This window comes from Gobio gobio, assembly GCF_949357685.1.
Source record: "Gobio gobio genome assembly, chromosome: 2".
In the NCBI taxonomy this organism is placed as follows: Eukaryota; Metazoa; Chordata; class Actinopteri; order Cypriniformes; family Gobionidae; genus Gobio; species Gobio gobio.
Window position 1 is genome coordinate 16,791,499 of NC_137098.1, and position 21,632 is coordinate 16,813,130.

Below are 21,632 nucleotides of genomic sequence, written 5' to 3' on the forward strand. Positions count from 1 at the left end.
ATATTCCTTTTTATATATATATATATATATATATATATATACATACATATACACATATACTTTCAGCTAGAAAAACCGGTGTAAATTTATTTTAGTTTTTAGATTAGATTAGATTAGATTCAACTTTATTGTCATTACACAAGTACAAGTACAAGGCAACGAAATGCAGTTTAGGTCTAACCAGAAGTGCAATAGCAGCAAGTGCAGGATATACAACGTTTGCATAAGTGCAGGACATGGATATGTACTGAGTATATATAAATATATCTATAAATAGAGAGATGGTTATTACTATAAACAGAATTTACAGGTGAATATGTACAGTGAATAATATACAGATGGTTAATACTATAAACAGAATTTACAGGTGGATATGTACTATGAATATAATATAACATACAGATGGCTATTACTATAAACAGAATTTTACAGATAGAGGTATACAATGATATGTTAGGCTAAAATGAGGAATATGGCAGTGGATTAAGGTAGTGCAATAAATTATGGACAGAAGCTATCCGAAAAAAAGTGTAAAAGTGCAGTGGAAAGTGATTGCATATTACAGTTAGAAGTACGGTGCAAAATACAAATGTAAACAGTTGGTACTGTAAATAACAGTCGGCAGTGCAAATGAGCATAATCCAGTTATGGTATGGTAGTGCAAAATGCATAAATAAACAGTTGTGACTCTAATAAACAGTCGGTAGTGCAAATAACAAAGTGAAGGCGGATGTGAGGTAGGAGAGTTATCAGTATATGAGGGAAGTGGATCAACGGGGGTTTGAGTTCAGTAAGGAGACAGCTCTGGGGAAAAAACTGTTCTTAAGTCTGCTGGTCCTGGTTCGGAGGATCCTGAAACGCCTGCCGGAGGGCAGGATAGAAAACAGTCTGTGGGCTGGGTGAGAGGAGTCCTTGAGGATGCTGCGAGCTCGATGCAGGCAGCGTTTCCTCTGGATGTGCTCGATGGCAGGTAGTGGAGTCCCTGTGATGCGCTGGGCAGTTTTCACCACCCGCTGCAGTGCCTTGCGCTCCGCAACAGAGCAGCTCCCATACCATACTGTATGTTCCCTTTCTGGTGGTGGTTTTTTTTTTTTTATTGTACATATTCCTTTATTTTATATATATTTAATATATATATTTAATATATATATATATATATATATATATATATATATATATATATATATATATATATATATATATATATATATATATATATATATATATAAATAATTTCAGCTATAAAAACCTGTGTACATTTATTGTTATTGTTCCCGTTCTGGTGTTGTGATTATTGATAAGACAAAACAGAGTTTAAAAAAAAAAAAAAACTTTTGAGTGCTATTCTTTTTCTTGTATTGTAAATATTGACACATGACAATAAACAAATTGATTTGAGAAGAAATGAATTAATTTCTATTGATCCTATTCCATAACAAAGGGACAATTTCATTAACTCCTTAATGTATGATTTTTTTAAATTAAATAAAAACAAAGTAAATACAGGAAAAAAATCTCACAATATCACAAAAAGAAAAAGACTGGAATAAAATATTAAATCAATAAAATTAATAAATAAAGAAATAAGTGACTGATATAAAATAAATAAGAGTAAGTAAAAGAAAATAAATCAGTTTGATACAAATAAATAAAAGCTAGAAAGGATTTGTCACAAATCTGTGACAACAAGGGACAAGGGGTTAAAAAAGGAATGACTAATCACCCCCAGTACACATAAGCAGGTCATGCTGATTTTACAACATCCATGTATCTGGAACACAACTCCAGCCTTCCATCATCGAAGTCATCGACAACTTTTGGCAACATGTGGGTGAAATAGAAGGAGTGTAGCCTTGAGATATGTCCCTCAACAAAGGTTGGGTCGTAGAGCACGTTGAGCTGCAGACATTCAGTGTTGCTCCAAATCACCAACAAGGCTTGCCGTAGCCCCGGGGCAGTGCATGCCCAGTTGCACCTGCATGTAATATCCCTTTGGCCCATTGAAGGACAGATGGAATTCCCCTGTGGGCATGCGTTTGATCTCACTGCTTTTAGCAGCAAGTGCTTCAGTAAGGGACTGGTTTTTGACTAAGACAGGGCACTTGATCTCCAGTAGTGTGTCTCTGTTCATGACACCATCCGGACTCGCAGCAAGCCATGGCTCACTCGGGCAAACCACCAAACCTTTCACATTGATGTCATGACCTTGGTCTTGCAGGTATTGCCTGGCGTGCTCTTCACCCTCTGCTCCTTGCCGGGTTGCTGCGTTACCGTGAAAGGTAGGATGGAGGTGTTCAGACAAGAATTTGTCTGGTGCTGTGGTAGCCCGAACTGGCACATTCTTGGCTGTGCTTGCTGTTATCCGTACCCGTCGCATGTCATGCCACAGTTGTTCCCTGCTCTGCTCTTTTGTGTGCTGCTCAATGTACATAAATTGGGTTGTGGTCATGTCAATGTATGTGGTGTAGAATGCCCTACATTTCTCACATTCAAGTTGTGTGCTGTGATCACCATGATGTAGGGGCAGTGGAGCTTTTGATGTCTTGGCAGACTGAGCAGGGAGGCTGGTGTTAAAAGTGAGCTGCATTAGTCCACGGCCAGGTGCAGTAAAAAGTGCCGCTATTGGTGTGGAGAGACAGTGATTTTGCCATTCTTCCAGTGTCTCATGGACTTTTACCTTGCGACTAGGTGTAGAAATTATGCTGGAGGAGGATGCCTGTGATGCTGGTTGGTATAGGTTATTTCTGCTGTGTCTTTGGAAAGACACATCTCTGATTTTTTGCTGCCCAGTATTGCTTGTTGTCCCGGCATTCCAGCAATTCTGCACATCAGTGCAGGCAAGCCCTGTCTTCCCTTGCCTCACAGCATTTTCTACCTGCAGACAGATAGAAACAAAAATCACACACTTTTTAAATAATGGTTTGAGCGTCACAGCACAATTGACTTCTTGTAGAGAAAACATTTTGTAAATCAAAATAACAAGGGTATGATGAGGGTAGAGCGTTTTTGTTACTTTTCAAAACAATTAATGAGCTGGGCCTGCAGCCATTAACATCAATGTTTAACCCCTTTATGTCTGAGTTTATTTAGACTTATATAAAAAAATCTGGAAAAATATGAAAAGAATAATAAAAGAAAATACCCGCTGCATTTCTGGGTTTTTAATTCAACATAATCAAACAATTTGTGTTAAAAAAAACTCAACAGATGTTTACTTCATCCCAAGTACAAGCAAATGTAAACAGTTTTTATGGTTAATATTTTGGCTACGTCATTATATCATGGCTACAGGAACGTCCGGGTCCGGCGATACAGGTACAGCCTGCAGTCTCCACATCTCCCGTCTTGGTAACCAAAACCCAGGCATTATGCGCTGAATTGTTAACGGACTGGCTTGGTTGAACATCGGCCTTTAGGTAAATTAAACTGCCCATATCGTGTAAAAGTACACAGCCCACTTTGCCTGAATGGAGGTACTGAAACGCCTCAGAGCTTTTCAGGTTATTAATTGCATTCCCATCCACCGACCATGGAATCAATAAAATAAGAAAAGATCTTGGATGTTGTTATGCTGGGCCATATCGACATGTTGTCCGCCCATGATGTTACCTTACTTGGATGCGGAATGGTCAAAACACCATTTTTAACAAGCTTTTCGGTCGAATGTTGCCATTCCAACGCCATTTTTACACTACTACTCAGCCTGGGCCGGAAGTTCTTGGCAGAAACAGGAAGTAAACCGGAAGTGCCCGGGACACTCGTCTATAGGGTACAAGGTCTGGGAAGATCTCAAGAAGAGGGGAGAGGGGAGAAACGGTTTCGGGTGGAGATATCAAAGTCTGGTCGGATAAACTTTATTTTAGAGCATCAAGTGTAACTGCATTAAAAATGAGAAATGATGGAACTGCATTAAAATGAGAAATGATGCTTCGGCAGCAAGCTAAAAACACAGTATTTATTTGCAAGTTAACTTATTAAAATAAAACATATATATGCATGTATTTTCATACACACATATATTGGCAAGGGCCTACAGGGCCAATCGGGTCGACCATCTGACCTGCACAGGAAATCCTAGCATATTATCCATATGCAAGCAAGGAAGAATATGTCCGAATACCACTGCAATTGGTCCCTTACCAGAATCAGTTAAATTGTCGCTGAGTATATATGCCACCGATGCGACCTCTGTTTCTCTTTGACGGTAACATAAAATTTAGCCTGCGACTTTTACACGTTTGCTATACTTGCACAATCAAATATAGACATATGAACCATAAGACGAATGCAAATTGTACGTTTATTTGCTTAATATGCCGTTTTAAAATCCACAACGGTAGTATTACCCATAATGCTTTGCAGCTTATGCAAACACGCAGCCTTGCTATTGGCCAAACGTAGTGATAACGAATACGAAACAGAAAAATGGACAAAGATTCTTTCGTTTTTGTGAAGTTAGTTCAACTCTTTCGCAGTACTACCACACAGGTCAGACTAGTCCCACGCCGCTGTGGTTAGAGCGGTCAGCGTATATCACGCGATCAACTCCCAAATCTAAACGCTCTCGCGGCGTTGACTCACGTTGGCGCTGGGCCAGCGAAAGACGCGCTCATCGTATGCATACAGAACAACAACAACAACAACTATTCACTGTTTTCAACCGCGTGTGTTTGTTTATTATAGGTTTCAGACATATTATTAAATATACATAAGTAGCAGCAAACCAATACAGATGTAGAGTTTGTGCAATACACGCGGATGCCTATACAAATCAGTAAAAACAACCCCTTTCCCACTATACTTAGACAAGGAGTTTTATTCATATCAGATATAACACATTGTGTAAGTAACTTTAAAGTTCCCTCAATTCACCGGCCACTTACTTTCATGTATGTCGGCAGAAGTGGATGATTTCACGTGTTGTAAATTCAATAGATCCGATTGTCAACAGCTCAAATAACGCCATCGTTGGGATTAAACGACAAAACACACCAAAGGGGAGGGGCTACGGTGGTCCAGTGGTCTAAACCATCAAACTCATATGCAGGAGGTTGCTGGTTCGATCCCAGCGCTCACCACCTGCTTCCCTCTTGGGAGTGGCACATTCAAAGGAGCTTGACTTACATAAGAATCATACTTTTTACAACTCATTCGTAAAGTAACGCATTACTTTTCAAATTTACAACTAAATAGCTCACTTACTTTTTTCTTTTCTTTTCTTTTTTTATTAAGGTAGTAACAAGGCAACTTACTTTTTCACATTCATTCGACTGACAGCTCTCCTGCCCCCATGTTGACAAAAACAACTGCAGAGGCCTTGTGCGGAAACATCATGGTTATTGTACTTCTAGACTAAGTGGGAGCATTTATTTATCTCACTTGCACAATAAACATTCTGTACTCCTCAAAATTAATCAAATCAGTCAAATGCAAAAGCAGGAGTACTATGCAAACATACAATAATTCAATGTTAAATAAAACAACTTTTTTTTTTTTATATGCTTTAGCAAACATGAGGTCCAGACTCATACGACTGCCACATGAGGTTTAAGTCCCTATGAAAAGTAAAACCGGGGTTACCTGCAGTTGTTTGTTTTTTTATTGTACATATTCCTTTTTATATATATATATATATATATATATATACATACATATACACATATACTTTCAGCTAGAAAAACCGGTGTAAATTTATTTTAGTTTTTAGATTAGATTAGATTAGATTCAACTTTATTGTCATTACACAAGTACAAGTACAAGGCAACGAAATGCAGTTTAGGTCTAACCAGAAGTGCAATAGCAGCAAGTGCAGGATATACAACGTTTGCATAAGTGCAGGACATGGATATGTACTGAGTATATATAAATATATCTATAAATAGAGAGATGGTTATTACTATAAACAGAATTTACAGGTGAATATGTACAGTGAATAATATACAGATGGTTAATACTATAAACAGAATTTACAGGTGGATATGTACTATGAATATAATATAACATACAGATGGCTATTACTATAAACAGAATTTTACAGATAGAGGTATACAATGATATGTTAGGCTAAAATGAGGAATATGGCAGTGGATTAAGGTAGTGCAATAAATTATGGACAGAAGCTATCCGAAAAAAAGTGTAAAAGTGCAGTGGAAAGTGATTGCATATTACAGTTAGAAGTACGGTGCAAAATACAAATGTAAACAGTTGGTACTGTAAATAACAGTCGGCAGTGCAAATGAGCATAATCCAGTTATGGTATGGTAGTGCAAAATGCATAAATAAACAGTTGTGACTCTAATAAACAGTCGGTAGTGCAAATAACAAAGTGAAGGCGGATGTGAGGTAGGAGAGTTATCAGTATATGAGGGAAGTGGATCAACGGGGGTTTGAGTTCAGTAAGGAGACAGCTCTGGGGAAAAAACTGTTCTTAAGTCTGCTGGTCCTGGTTCGGAGGATCCTGAAACGCCTGCCGGAGGGCAGGATAGAAAACAGTCTGTGGGCTGGGTGAGAGGAGTCCTTGAGGATGCTGCGAGCTCGATGCAGGCAGCGTTTCCTCTGGATGTGCTCGATGGCAGGTAGTGGAGTCCCTGTGATGCGCTGGGCAGTTTTCACCACCCGCTGCAGTGCCTTGCGCTCCGCAACAGAGCAGCTCCCATACCATACTGTATGTTCCCTTTCTGGTGGTGGTTTTTTTTTTTTTATTGTACATATTCCTTTATTTTATATATATTTAATATATATATTTAATATATATATATATATATATATATATATATATATATATATATATATATATATATATATATATATATATATATATATATATATATATATATATATATATATATATATATAAATAATTTCAGCTATAAAAACCTGTGTACATTTATTGTTATTGTTCCCGTTCTGGTGTTGTGATTATTGATAAGACAAAACAGAGTTTAAAAAAAAAAAAAAACTTTTGAGTGCTATTCTTTTTCTTGTATTGTAAATATTGACACATGACAATAAACAAATTGATTTGAGAAGAAATGAATTAATTTCTATTGATCCTATTCCATAACAAAGGGACAATTTCATTAACTCCTTAATGTATGATTTTTTTAAATTAAATAAAAACAAAGTAAATACAGGAAAAAAATCTCACAATATCACAAAAAGAAAAAGACTGGAATAAAATATTAAATCAATAAAATTAATAAATAAAGAAATAAGTGACTGATATAAAATAAATAAGAGTAAGTAAAAGAAAATAAATCAGTTTGATACAAATAAATAAAAGCTAGAAAGGATTTGTCACAAATCTGTGACAACAAGGGACAAGGGGTTAAAAAAGGAATGACTAATCACCCCCAGTACACATAAGCAGGTCATGCTGATTTTACAACATCCATGTATCTGGAACACAACTCCAGCCTTCCATCATCGAAGTCATCGACAACTTTTGGCAACATGTGGGTGAAATAGAAGGAGTGTAGCCTTGAGATATGTCCCTCAACAAAGGTTGGGTCGTAGAGCACGTTGAGCTGCAGACATTCAGTGTTGCTCCAAATCACCAACAAGGCTTGCCGTAGCCCCGGGGCAGTGCATGCCCAGTTGCACCTGCATGTAATATCCCTTTGGCCCATTGAAGGACAGATGGAATTCCCCTGTGGGCATGCGTTTGATCTCACTGCTTTTAGCAGCAAGTGCTTCAGTAAGGGACTGGTTTTTGACTAAGACAGGGCACTTGATCTCCAGTAGTGTGTCTCTGTTCATGACACCATCCGGACTCGCAGCAAGCCATGGCTCACTCGGGCAAACCACCAAACCTTTCACATTGATGTCATGACCTTGGTCTTGCAGGTATTGCCTGGCGTGCTCTTCACCCTCTGCTCCTTGCCGGGTTGCTGCGTTACCGTGAAAGGTAGGATGGAGGTGTTCAGACAAGAATTTGTCTGGTGCTGTGGTAGCCCGAACTGGCACATTCTTGGCTGTGCTTGCTGTTATCCGTACCCGTCGCATGTCATGCCACAGTTGTTCCCTGCTCTGCTCTTTTGTGTGCTGCTCAATGTACATAAATTGGGTTGTGGTCATGTCAATGTATGTGGTGTAGAATGCCCTACATTTCTCACATTCAAGTTGTGTGCTGTGATCACCATGATGTAGGGGCAGTGGAGCTTTTGATGTCTTGGCAGACTGAGCAGGGAGGCTGGTGTTAAAAGTGAGCTGCATTAGTCCACGGCCAGGTGCAGTAAAACGTGCCGCTATTGGTGTGGAGAGACAGTGATTTTGCCATTCTTCCAGTGTCTCATGGACTTTTACCTTGCGACTAGGTGTAGAAACTATGCTGGAGGAGGATGCCTGTGATGCTGGTTGGTATAGGTTATTTCTGCTGTGTCTTTGGAAAGACACATCTCTGATTTTTTGCTGCCCAGTATTGCTTGTTGTCCCGGCATTCCAGCAATTCTGCACATCAGTGCAGGCAAGCCCTGTCTTCCCTTGCCTCACAGCATTTTCTACCTGCAGACAGATAGAAACAAAAATCACACACTTTTTAAATAATGGTTTGAGCGTCACAGCACAATTGACTTCTTGTAGAGAAAACATTTTGTAAATCAAAATAACAAGGGTATGATGAGGGTAGAGCGTTTTTGTTACTTTTCAAAACAATTAATGAGCTGGGCCTGCAGCCATTAACATCAATGTTTAACCCCTTTATGTCTGAGTTTATTTAGACTTATATAAAAAAATCTGGAAAAATATGAAAAGAATAATAAAAGAAAATACCCGCTGCATTTCTGGGTTTTTAATTCAACATAATCAAACAATTTATGTTAAAAAAAACTCAACAGATGTTTACTTCATCCCAAGTACAAGCAAATGTAAACAGTTTTTATGGTTAATATTTTGGCTACGTCATTATATCATGGCTACAGGAACGTCCGGGTCCGGCGATACAGGTACAGCCTGCAGTCTCCGCATCTCCCGTCTTGGTAACCAAAACCCAGGCATTATGCGCTGAATTGTTAACGGACTGGCTTGGTTGAACATCGGCCTTTAGGTAAATTAAACTGCCCATATCGTGTAAAAGTACACAGCCCACTTTGCCTGAATGGAGGTACTGAAACGCCTCAGAGCTTTTCAGGTTATTAATTGCATTCCCATCCACCGACCATGGAATCAATAAAATAAGAAAAGATCTTGGATGTTGTTATGCTGGGCCATATCGACATGTTGTCCGCCCATGATGTTACCTTACTTGGATGCGGAATGGTCAAAAGACCATTTTTAACAAGCTTTTCGGTCGAATGTTGCCATTCCAACGCCATTTTTACACTACTACTCAGCCTGGGCCGGAAGTTCTTGGCAGAAACAGGAAGTAAACCGGAAGTGCCCGGGACACTCGTCTATAGGGTACAAGGTCAGGGAAGATCTCAAGAAGAGGGGAGAGGGGAGAAACGGTTTCGGGTGGAGATATCAAAGTCTGGTCGGATAAACTTTATTTTAGAGCATCAAGTGTAACTGCATTAAGAATGAGAAATGATGGAACTGCATTAAAATGAGAAATGATGCTTCGGCAGCAAGCTAAAAACACAGTATTTATTTACAAGTTAATTTATTAAAATAAAACATATATATGCATGTATTTTCATACACACATATATTGGCAAGGGCCTACAGGGCCAATCGGGTCGACCATCTGACCTGCACAGGAAATCCTAGCATATTATCCATATGCAAGCAAGGAAGAATATGTCCGAATACCACTGCAATTGGTCCCTTACCAGAATCAGTTGAATTGTCGCTGAGTATATATGCCACCGATTCGACCTCTGTTTCTCTTTGACGGTAACATAAAATTTAGCCTGCGACTTTTACACGTTTGCTATACTTGCACAATCAAATATAGACATATGAACCATAAGACGAATGCAAATTGTACGTTTATTTGCTTAATATGCCGTTTTAAAATCCACAACGGTAGTATTACCCATAATGCTTTGCAGCTTATGCAAACACGCAGCCTTGCTATTGGCCAAACGTAGTGATAACGAATACGAAACAGAAAAATGGACAAAGGTTCTTTCGTTTTTGTGAAGTTAGTTCAACTCTTTCGCGCAGTACTACCACACAGGTCAGACTAGTCCCACGCCGCTGTGGTTAGAGCGGTCAGCGTATATCACGCGATCAACTCCCAAATCTAAACGCTCTCGCGGCGTTGACTCACGTTGGCGCTGGGCCAGCGAAAGACGCGCTCATCGTATGCATACAGAACAACAACAACAACAACTATTCACTGTTTTCAACCGCGTGTGTTTGTTTATTATAGGTTTCAGACATATTATTAAATATACATAAGTAGCAGCAAACCAATACAGATGTAGAGTTTGTGCAATCCACGCGGATGCCTATACAAATCAGTAAAAACAACCCCTTTCCCACTATACTTAGACAAGGAGTTTTATTCATATCAGATATAACACATTGTGTAAGTAACTTTAAAGTTCCCTCAATTCACCGGCCACTTACTTTCATGTATGTCGGCAGAAGTGGATGATTTCACGTGTTGTAAATTCAATAGATCCGATTGTCAACAGCTCAAATAACGCCATCGTTGGGATTAAACGACAAAACACACCAAAGGGGAGGGGCTACGGTGGTCCAGTGGTCTAAACCATCAAACTCATATGCAGGAGGTTGCTGGTTCGATCCCAGCGCTCACCACCTGCTTCCCTCTTGGGAGTGGCACATTCAAAGGAGCTTGACTTACATAAGAATCATACTTTTTACAACTCATTCGTAAAGTAACGCATTACTTTTCAAATTTACAACTAAATAGCTCACTTACTTTTTTCTTTTCTTTTCTTTTTTTATTAAGGTAGTAACAAGGCAACTTACTTTTTCACATTCATTCGACTGACAGCTCTCCTGCCCCCATGTTGACAAAAACAACTGCAGAGGCCTTGTGCGGAAACATCATGGTTATTGTACTTCTAGACTAAGTGGGAGCATTTATTTATCTCACTTGCACAATAAACATTCTGTACTCCTCAAAATTAATCAAATCAGTCAAATGCAAAAGCAGGAGTACTATGCAAACATACAATAATTCAATGTTAAATAAAACAACTTTTTTTTTTTATATATGCTTTAGCAAACATGAGGTCCAGACTCATACGACTGCCACATGAGGTTTAAGTCCCTATGAAAAGTAAAACCGGGGTTACCTGCAGTTGTTTGTTTTTTTATTGTACATATTCCTTTTTATATATATATATATATATATATATATAACATACATATACACATATACTTTCAGCTAGAAAAACCGGTGTAAATTTATTTTAGTTTTTAGATTAGATTAGATTAGATTCAACTTTATTGTCATTACACAAGTACAAGTACAAGGCAACGAAATGCAGTTTAGGTCTAACCAGAAGTGCAATAGCAGCAAGTGCAGGATATACAACGTTTGCATAAGTGCAGGACATGGATATGTACTGAGTATATATAAATATATCTATAAATAGAGAGATGGTTATTACTATAAACAGAATTTACAGGTGAATATGTACAGTGAATAATATACAGATGGTTAATACTATAAACAGAATTTACAGGTGGATATGTACTATGAATATAATATAACATACAGATGGCTATTACTATAAACAGAATTTTACAGATAGAGGTATACAATGATATGTTAGGCTAAAATGAGGAATATGGCAGTGGATTAAGGTAGTGCAATAAATTATGGACAGAAGCTATCCGAAAAAAAGTGTAAAAGTGCAGTGGAAAGTGATTGCATATTACAGTTAGAAGTACGGTGCAAAATACAAATGTAAACAGTTGGTACTGTAAATAACAGTCGGCAGTGCAAATGAGCATAATCCAGTTATGGTATGGTAGTGCAAAATGCATAAATAAACAGTTGTGACTCTAATAAACAGTCGGTAGTGCAAATAACAAAGTGAAGGCGGATGTGAGGTAGGAGAGTTATCAGTATATGAGGGAAGTGGATCAACGGGGGTTTGAGTTCAGTAAGGAGACAGCTCTGGGGAAAAAACTGTTCTTAAGTCTGCTGGTCCTGGTTCGGAGGATCCTGAAACGCCTGCCGGAGGGCAGGATAGAAAACAGTCTGTGGGCTGGTGAGAGGAGTCCTTGAGGATGCTGCGAGCTCGATGCAGGCAGCGTTTCCTCTGGATGTGCTCGATGGCAGGTAGTGGAGTCCCTGTGATGCGCTGGGCAGTTTTCACCACCCGCTGCAGTGCCTTGCGCTCCGCAACAGAGCAGCTCCCATACCATACTGTATGTTCCCTTTCTGGTGGTGGTTTTTTTTTTTTTATTGTACATATTCCTTTATTTTATATATATTTAATATATATATTTAATATATATATATATATATATATATATATATATATATATATATATATATATATATATATATATATATATATATATATATATATATATATATATATATATATATATATATAAATAATTTCAGCTATAAAAACCTGTGTACATTTATTGTTATTGTTCCCGTTCTGGTGTTGTGATTATTGATAAGACAAAACAGAGTTTAAAAAAAAAAAAAACCTTTTGAGTGCTATTCTTTTTCTTGTATTGTAAATATTGACACATGACAATAAACAAATTGATTTGAGAAGAAATGAATTAATTTCTATTGATCCTATTCCATAACAAAGGGACAATTTCATTAACTCCTTAATGTATGATTTTTTTAAATTAAATAAAAACAAAGTAAATACAGGAAAAAAATCTCACAATATCACAAAAAGAAAAAGACTGGAATAAAATATTAAATCAATAAAATTAATAAATAAAGAAATAAGTGACTGATATAAAATAAATAAGAGTAAGTAAAAGAAAATAAATCAGTTTGATACAAATAAATAAAAGCTAGAAAGGATTTGTCACAAATCTGTGACAACAAGGGACAAGGGGTTAAAAAAGGAATGACTAATCACCCCCAGTACACATAAGCAGGTCATGCTGATTTTACAACATCCATGTATCTGGAACACAACTCCAGCCTTCCATCATCGAAGTCATCGACAACTTTTGGCAACATGTGGGTGAAATAGAAGGAGTGTAGCCTTGAGATATGTCCCTCAACAAAGGTTGGGTCGTAGAGCACGTTGAGCTGCAGACATTCAGTGTTGCTCCAAATCACCAACAAGGCTTGCCGTAGCCCCGGGGCAGTGCATGCCCAGTTGCACCTGCATGTAATATCCCTTTGGCCCATTGAAGGACAGATGGAATTCCCCTGTGGGCATGCGTTTGATCTCACTGCTTTTAGCAGCAAGTGCTTCAGTAAGGGACTGGTTTTTGACTAAGACAGGGCACTTGATCTCCAGTAGTGTGTCTCTGTTCATGACACCATCCGGACTCGCAGCAAGCCATGGCTCACTCGGGCAAACCACCAAACCTTTCACATTGATGTCATGACCTTGGTCTTGCAGGTATTGCCTGGCGTGCTCTTCACCCTCTGCTCCTTGCCGGGTTGCTGCGTTACCGTGAAAGGTAGGATGGAGGTGTTCAGACAAGAATTTGTCTGGTGCTGTGGTAGCCCGAACTGGCACATTCTTGGCTGTGCTTGCTGTTATCCGTACCCGTCGCATGTCATGCCACAGTTGTTCCCTGCTCTGCTCTTTTGTGTGCTGCTCAATGTACATAAATTGGGTTGTGGTCATGTCAATGTATGTGGTGTAGAATGCCCTACATTTCTCACATTCAAGTTGTGTGCTGTGATCACCATGATGTAGGGGCAGTGGAGCTTTTGATGTCTTGGCAGACTGAGCAGGGAGGCTGGTGTTAAAAGTGAGCTGCATTAGTCCACTGCCAGGTGCAGTAAAACGTGCCGCTATTGGTGTGGAGAGACAGTGATTTTGCCATTCTTCCAGTGTCTCATGGACTTTTACCTTGCGACTAGGTGTAGAAACTATGCTGGAGGAGGATGCCTGTGATGCTGGTTGGTATAGGTTATTTCTGCTGTGTCTTTGGAAAGACACATCTCTGATTTTTTGCTGCCCAGTATTGCTTGTTGTCCCGGCATTCCAGCAATTCTGCACATCAGTGCAGGCAAGCCCTGTCTTCCCTTGCCTCACAGCATTTTCTACCTGCAGACAGATAGAAACAAAAATCACACACTTTTTAAATAATGGTTTGAGCGTCACAGCACAATTGACTTCTTGTAGAGAAAACATTTTGTAAATCAAAATAACAAGGGTATGATGAGGGTAGAGCGTTTTTGTTACTTTTCAAAACAATTAATGAGCTGGGCCTGCAGCCATTAACATCAATGTTTAACCCCTTTATGTCTGAGTTTATTTAGACTTATATAAAAAAATCTGGAAAAATATGAAAAGAATAATAAAAGAAAATACCCGCTGCATTTCTGGGTTTTTAATTCAACATAATCAAACAATTTATGTTAAAAAAAACTCAACAGATGTTTACTTCATCCCAAGTACAAGCAAATGTAAACAGTTTTTATGGTTAATATTTTGGCTACGTCATTATATCATGGCTACAGGAACGTCCGGGTCCGGCGATACAGGTACAGCCTGCAGTCTCCGCATCTCCCGTCTTGGTAACCAAAACCCAGGCATTATGCGCTGAATTGTTAACGGACTGGCTTGGTTGAACATCGGCCTTTAGGTAAATTAAACTGCCCATATCGTGTAAAAGTACACAGCCCACTTTGCCTGAATGGAGGTACTGAAACGCCTCAGAGCTTTTCAGGTTATTAATTGCATTCCCATCCACCGACCATGGAATCAATAAAATAAGAAAAGATCTTGGATGTTGTTATGCTGGGCCATATCGACATGTTGTCCGCCCATGATGTTACCTTACTTGGATGCGGAATGGTCAAAAGACCATTTTTAACAAGCTTTTCGGTCGAATGTTGCCATTCCAACGCCATTTTTACACTACTACTCAGCCTGGGCCGGAAGTTCTTGGCAGAAACAGGAAGTAAACCGGAAGTGCCCGGGACACTCGTCTATAGGGTACAAGGTCAGGGAAGATCTCAAGAAGAGGGGAGAGGGGAGAAACGGTTTCGGGTGGAGATATCAAAGTCTGGTCGGATAAACTTTATTTTAGAGCATCAAGTGCTTCCCTCTTGGGAGTGGCACATTCAAAGGAGCTTGACTTACATAAGAATCATACTTTTTACAACTCATTCGTAAAGTAACGCATTACTTTTCAAATTTACAACTAAATAGCTCACTTACTTTTTTCTTTTCTTTTCTTTTTTTATTAAGGTAGTAACAAGGCAACTTACTTTTTCACATTCATTCGACTGACAGCTCTCCTGCCCCCATGTTGACAAAAACAACTGCAGAGGCCTTGTGCGGAAACATCATGGTTATTGTACTTCTAGACTAAGTGGGAGCATTTATTTATCTCACTTGCACAATAAACATTCTGTACTCCTCAAAATTAATCAAATCAGTCAAATGCAAAAGCAGGAGTACTATGCAAACATACAATAATTCAATGTTAAATAAAACAACTTTTTTTTTTTATATGCTTTAGCAAACATGAGGTCCAGACTCATACGACTGCCACATGAGGTTTAAGTCCCTATGAAAAGTAAAACCGGGTTACCTGCAGTTGTTTGTTTTTTTATTGTACATATTCCTTTTTATATATATATATATATATATATATATACATACATATACACATATACTTTCAGCTAGAAAAACCGGTGTAAATTTATTTTAGTTTTTAGATTAGATTAGATTAGATTCAACTTTATTGTCATTACACAAGTACAAGTACAAGGCAACGAAATGCAGTTTAGGTCTAACCAGAAGTGCAATAGCAGCAAGTGCAGGATATACAACGTTTGCATAAGTGCAGGACATGGATATGTACTGAGTATATATAAATATATCTATAAATAGAGAGATGGTTATTACTATAAACAGAATTTACAGGTGAATATGTACAGTGAATAATATACAGATGGTTAATACTATAAACAGAATTTACAGGTGGATATGTACTATGAATATAATATAACATACAGATGGCTATTACTATAAACAGAATTTTACAGATAGAGGTATACAATGATATGTTAGGCTAAAATGAGGAATATGGCAGTGGATTAAGGTAGTGCAATAAATTATGGACAGAAGCTATCCGAAAAAAAGTGTAAAAGTGCAGTGGAAAGTGATTGCATATTACAGTTAGAAGTACGGTGCAAAATACAAATGTAAACAGTTGGTACTGTAAATAACAGTCGGCAGTGCAAATGAGCATAATCCAGTTATGGTATGGTAGTGCAAAATGCATAAATAAACAGTTGTGACTCTAATAAACAGTCGGTAGTGCAAATAACAAAGTGAAGGCGGATGTGAGGTAGGAGAGTTATCAGTATATGAGGGAAGTGGATCAACGGGGGTTTGAGTTCAGTAAGGAGACAGCTCTGGGGAAAAAACTGTTCTTAAGTCTGCTGGTCCTGGTTCGGAGGATCCTGAAACGCCTGCCGGAGGGCAGGATAGAAAACAGTCTGTGGGCTGGGTGAGAGGAGTCCTTGAGGATGCTGCGAGCTCGATGCAGGCAGCGTTTCCTCTGGATGTGCTCGATGGCAGGTAGTGGAGTCCCTGTGATGCGCTGGGCAGTTTTCACCACCCGCTGCAGTGCCTTGCGCTCCGCAACAGAGCAGCTCCCATACCATACTGTATGTTCCCTTTCTGGTGGTGGTTTTTTTTTTTTTATTGTACATATTCCTTTATTTTATATATATTTAATATATATATTTAATATATATATATATATATATATATATATATATATATATATATATATATATATATATATATATATATATATATATATATATATATATATATATATATATATATATAAATAATTTCAGCTATAAAAACCTGTGTACATTTATTGTTATTGTTCCCGTTCTGGTGTTGTGATTATTGATAAGACAAAACAGAGTTTAAAAAAAAAAAAAACTTTTGAGTGCTATTCTTTTTCTTGTATTGTAAATATTGACACATGACAATAAACAAATTGATTTGAGAAGAAATGAATTAATTTCTATTGATCCTATTCCATAACAAAGGGACAATTTCATTAACTCCTTAATGTATGATTTTTTTAAATTAAATAAAAACAAAGTAAATACAGGAAAAAAATCTCACAATATCACAAAAAGAAAAAGACTGGAATAAAATATTAAATCAATAAAATTAATAAATAAAGAAATAAGTGACTGATATAAAATAAATAAGAGTAAGTAAAAGAAAATAAATCAGTTTGATACAAATAAATAAAAGCTAGAAAGGATTTGTCACAAATCTGTGACAACAAGGGACAAGGGGTTAAAAAAGGAATGACTAATCACCCCCAGTACACATAAGCAGGTCATGCTGATTTTACAACATCCATGTATCTGGAACACAACTCCAGCCTTCCATCATCGAAGTCATCGACAACTTTTGGCAACATGTGGGTGAAATAGAAGGAGTGTAGCCTTGAGATATGTCCCTCAACAAAGGTTGGGTCGTAGAGCACGTTGAGCTGCAGACATTCAGTGTTGCTCCAAATCACCAACAAGGCTTGCCGTAGCCCCGGGGCAGTGCATGCCCAGTTGCACCTGCATGTAATATCCCTTTGGCCCATTGAAGGACAGATGGAATTCCCCTGTGGGCATGCGTTTGATCTCACTGCTTTTAGCAGCAAGTGCTTCAGTAAGGGACTGGTTTTTGACTAAGACAGGGCACTTGATCTCCAGTAGTGTGTCTCTGTTCATGACACCATCCGGACTCGCAGCAAGCCATGGCTCACTCGGGCAAACCACCAAACCTTTCACATTGATGTCATGACCTTGGTCTTGCAGGTATTGCCTGGCGTGCTCTTCACCCTCTGCTCCTTGCCGGGTTGCTGCGTTACCGTGAAAGGTAGGATGGAGGTGTTCAGACAAGAATTTGTCTGGTGCTGTGGTAGCCCGAACTGGCACATTCTTGGCTGTGCTTGCTGTTATCCGTACCCGTCGCATGTCATGCCACAGTTGTTCCCTGCTCTGCTCTTTTGTGTGCTGCTCAATGTACATAAATTGGGTTGTGGTCATGTCAATGTATGTGGTGTAGAATGCCCTACATTTCTCACATTCAAGTTGTGTGCTGTGATCACCATGATGTAGGGGCAGTGGAGCTTTTGATGTCTTGGCAGACTGAGCAGGGAGGCTGGTGTTAAAAGTGAGCTGCATTAGTCCACTGCCAGGTGCAGTAAAACGTGCCGCTATTGGTGTGGAGAGACAGTGATTTTGCCATTCTTCCAGTGTCTCATGGACTTTTACCTTGCGACTAGGTGTAGAAACTATGCTGGAGGAGGATGCCTGTGATGCTGGTTGGTATAGGTTATTTCTGCTGTGTCTTTGGAAAGACACATCTCTGATTTTTTGCTGCCCAGTATTGCTTGTTGTCCCGGCATTCCAGCAATTCTGCACATCAGTGCAGGCAAGCCCTGTCTTCCCTTGCCTCACAGCATTTTCTACCTGCAGACAGATAGAAACAAAAATCACACACTTTTTAAATAATGGTTTGAGCGTCACAGCACAATTGACTTCTTGTAGAGAAAACATTTTGTAAATCAAAATAACAAGGGTATGATGAGGGTAGAGCGTTTTTGTTACTTTTCAAAACAATTAATGAGCTGGGCCTGCAGCCATTAACATCAATGTTTAACCCCTTTATGTCTGAGTTTATTTAGACTTATATAAAAAAATCTGGAAAAATATGAAAAGAATAATAAAAGAAAATACCCGCTGCATTTCTGGGTTTTTAATTCAACATAATCAAACAATTTATGTTAAAAAAAACTCAACAGATGTTTACTTCATCCCAAGTACAAGCAAATGTAAACAGTTTTTATGGTTAATATTTTGGCTACGTCATTATATCATGGCTACAGGAACGTCCGGGTCCGGCGATACAGGTACAGCCTGCAGTCTCCGCATCTCCCGTCTTGGTAACCAAAACCCAGGCATTATGCGCTGAATTGTTAACGGACTGGCTTGGTTGAACATCGGCCTTTAGGTAAATTAAACTGCCCATATCGTGTAAAAGTACACAGCCCACTTTGCCTGAATGGAGGTACTGAAACGCCTCAGAGCTTTTCAGGTTATTAATTGCATTCCCATCCACCGACCATGGAATCAATAAAATAAGAAAAGATCTTGGATGTTGTTATGCTGGGCCATATCGACATGTTGTCCGCCCATGATGTTACCTTACTTGGATGCGGAATGGTCAAAAGACCATTTTTAACAAGCTTTTCGGTCGAATGTTGCCATTCCAACGCCATTTTTACACTACTACTCAGCCTGGGCCGGAAGTTCTTGGCAGAAACAGGAAGTAAACCGGAAGTGCCCGGGACACTCGTCTATAGGGTACAAGGTCAGGGAAGATCTCAAGAAGAGGGGAGAGGGGAGAAACGGTTTCGGGTGGAGATATCAAAGTCTGGTCGGATAAACTTTATTTTAGAGCATCAAGTGTAACTGCATTAAGAATGAGAAATGATGGAACTGCATTAAAATGAGAAATGATGCTTCGGCAGCAAGCTAAAAACACAGTATTTATTTACAAGTTAATTTATTAAAATAAAACATATATATGCATGTATTTTCATACACACATATATTGGCAAGGGCCTACAGGGCCAATCGGGTCGACCATCTGACCTGCACAGGAAATCCTAGCATATTATCCATATGCAAGCAAGGAAGAATATGTCCGAATACCACTGCAATTGGTCCCTTACCAGAATCAGTTGAATTGTCGCTGAGTATATATGCCACCGATTCGACCTCTGTTTCTCTTTGACGGTAACATAAAATTTAGCCTGCGACTTTTACACGTTTGCTATACTTGCACAATCAAATATAGACATATGAACCATAAGACGAATGCAAATTGTACGTTTATTTGCTTAATATGCCGTTTTAAAATCCACAACGGTAGTATTACCCATAATGCTTTGCAGCTTATGCAAACACGCAGCCTTGCTATTGGCCAAACGTAGTGATAACGAATACGAAACAGAAAAATGGACAAAGGTTCTTTCGTTTTTGTGAAGTTAGTTCAACTCTTTCGCGCAGTACTACCACACAGGTCAGACTAGTCCCACGCCGCTGTGGTTAGAGCGGTCAGCGTATATCACGCGATCAACTCCCAAATCTAAACGCTCTCGCGGCGTTGACTCACGTTGGCGCTGGGCCAGCGAAAGACGCGCTCATCGTATGCATACAGAACAACAACAACAACAACTATTCACTGTTTTCAACCGCGTGTGTTTGTTTATTATAGGTTTCAGACATATTATTAAATATACATAAGTAGCAGCAAACCAATACAGATGTAGAGTTTGTGCAATCCACGCGGATGCCTATACAAATCAGTAAAAACAACCCCTTTCCCACTATACTTAGACAAGGAGTTTTATTCATATCAGATATAACACATTGTGTAAGTAACTTTAAAGTTCCCTCAATTCACCGGCCACTTACTTTCATGTATGTCGGCAGAAGTGGATGATTTCACGTGTTGTAAATTCAATAGATCCGATTGTCAACAGCTCAAATAACGCCATCGTTGGGATTAAACGACAAAACACACCAAAGGGGAGGGGCTACGGTGGTCCAGTGGTCTAAACCATCAAACTCATATGCAGGAGGTTGCTGGTTCGATCCCAGCGCTCACCACCTGCTTCCCTCTTGGGAGTGGCACATTCAAAGGAGCTTGACTTACATAAGAATCATACTTTTTACAACTCATTCGTAAAGTAACGCATTACTTTTCAAATTTACAACTAAATAGCTCACTTACTTTTTTCTTTTCTTTTCTTTTTTTATTAAGGTAGTAACAAGGCAACTTACTTTTTCACATTCATTCGACTGACAGCTCTCCTGCCCCCATGTTGACAAAAACAACTGCAGAGGCCTTGTGCGGAAACATCATGGTTATTGTACTTCTAGACTAAGTGGGAGCATTTATTTATCTCACTTGCACAATAAACATTCTGTACTCCTCAAAATTAATCAAATCAGTCAAATGCAAAAGCAGGAGTACTATGCAAACATACAATAATTCAATGTTAAATAAAACAACTTTTTTTTTTTTATATATGCTTTAGCAAACATGAGGTCCAGACTCATACGACTGCCACATGAGGTTTAAGTCCCTATGAAAAGTAAAACCGGGGTTACCTGCAGTTGTTTGTTTTTTTATTGTACATATTCCTTTTTATATATATATATATATATATATATATACATACATATACACATATACTTTCAGCTAGAAAAACCGGTGTAAATTTATTTTAGTTTTTAGATTAGATTAGATTAGATTCAACTTTATTGTCATTACACAAGTACAAGTACAAGGCAACGAAATGCAGTTTAGGTCTAACCAGAAGTGCAATAGCAGCAAGTGCAGGATATACAACGTTTGCATAAGTGCAGGACATGGATATGTACTGAGTATATATAAATATATCTATAAATAGAGAGATGGTTATTACTATAAACAGAATTTACAGGTGAATATGTACAGTGAATAATATACAGATGGTTAATACTATAA

At 38.5% G+C, this 21,632-nt stretch overlaps 1 protein-coding gene across 1 annotated transcript; it reads right to left on the reverse strand.

Annotated features, from left to right (window-relative positions):
• Positions 1-17,005: 17,005 nt before the first annotated feature.
• On the reverse strand, positions 17,006-20,664 carry LOC307143758 (uncharacterized protein). The gene is made up of 2 exons (XM_079845519.1): positions 20,555-20,664; positions 17,006-18,544 (listed from the first exon to the last, which is right to left on the reverse strand). The coding sequence occupies exons 1-2, from the start codon at positions 20,558-20,560 to the stop codon at positions 17,579-17,581; spliced, it is 972 nt and encodes a 323-aa protein (XP_079701645.1). The 5' UTR covers positions 20,561-20,664; the 3' UTR covers positions 17,006-17,578.
• Positions 20,665-21,632: the final 968 nt, after the last annotated feature.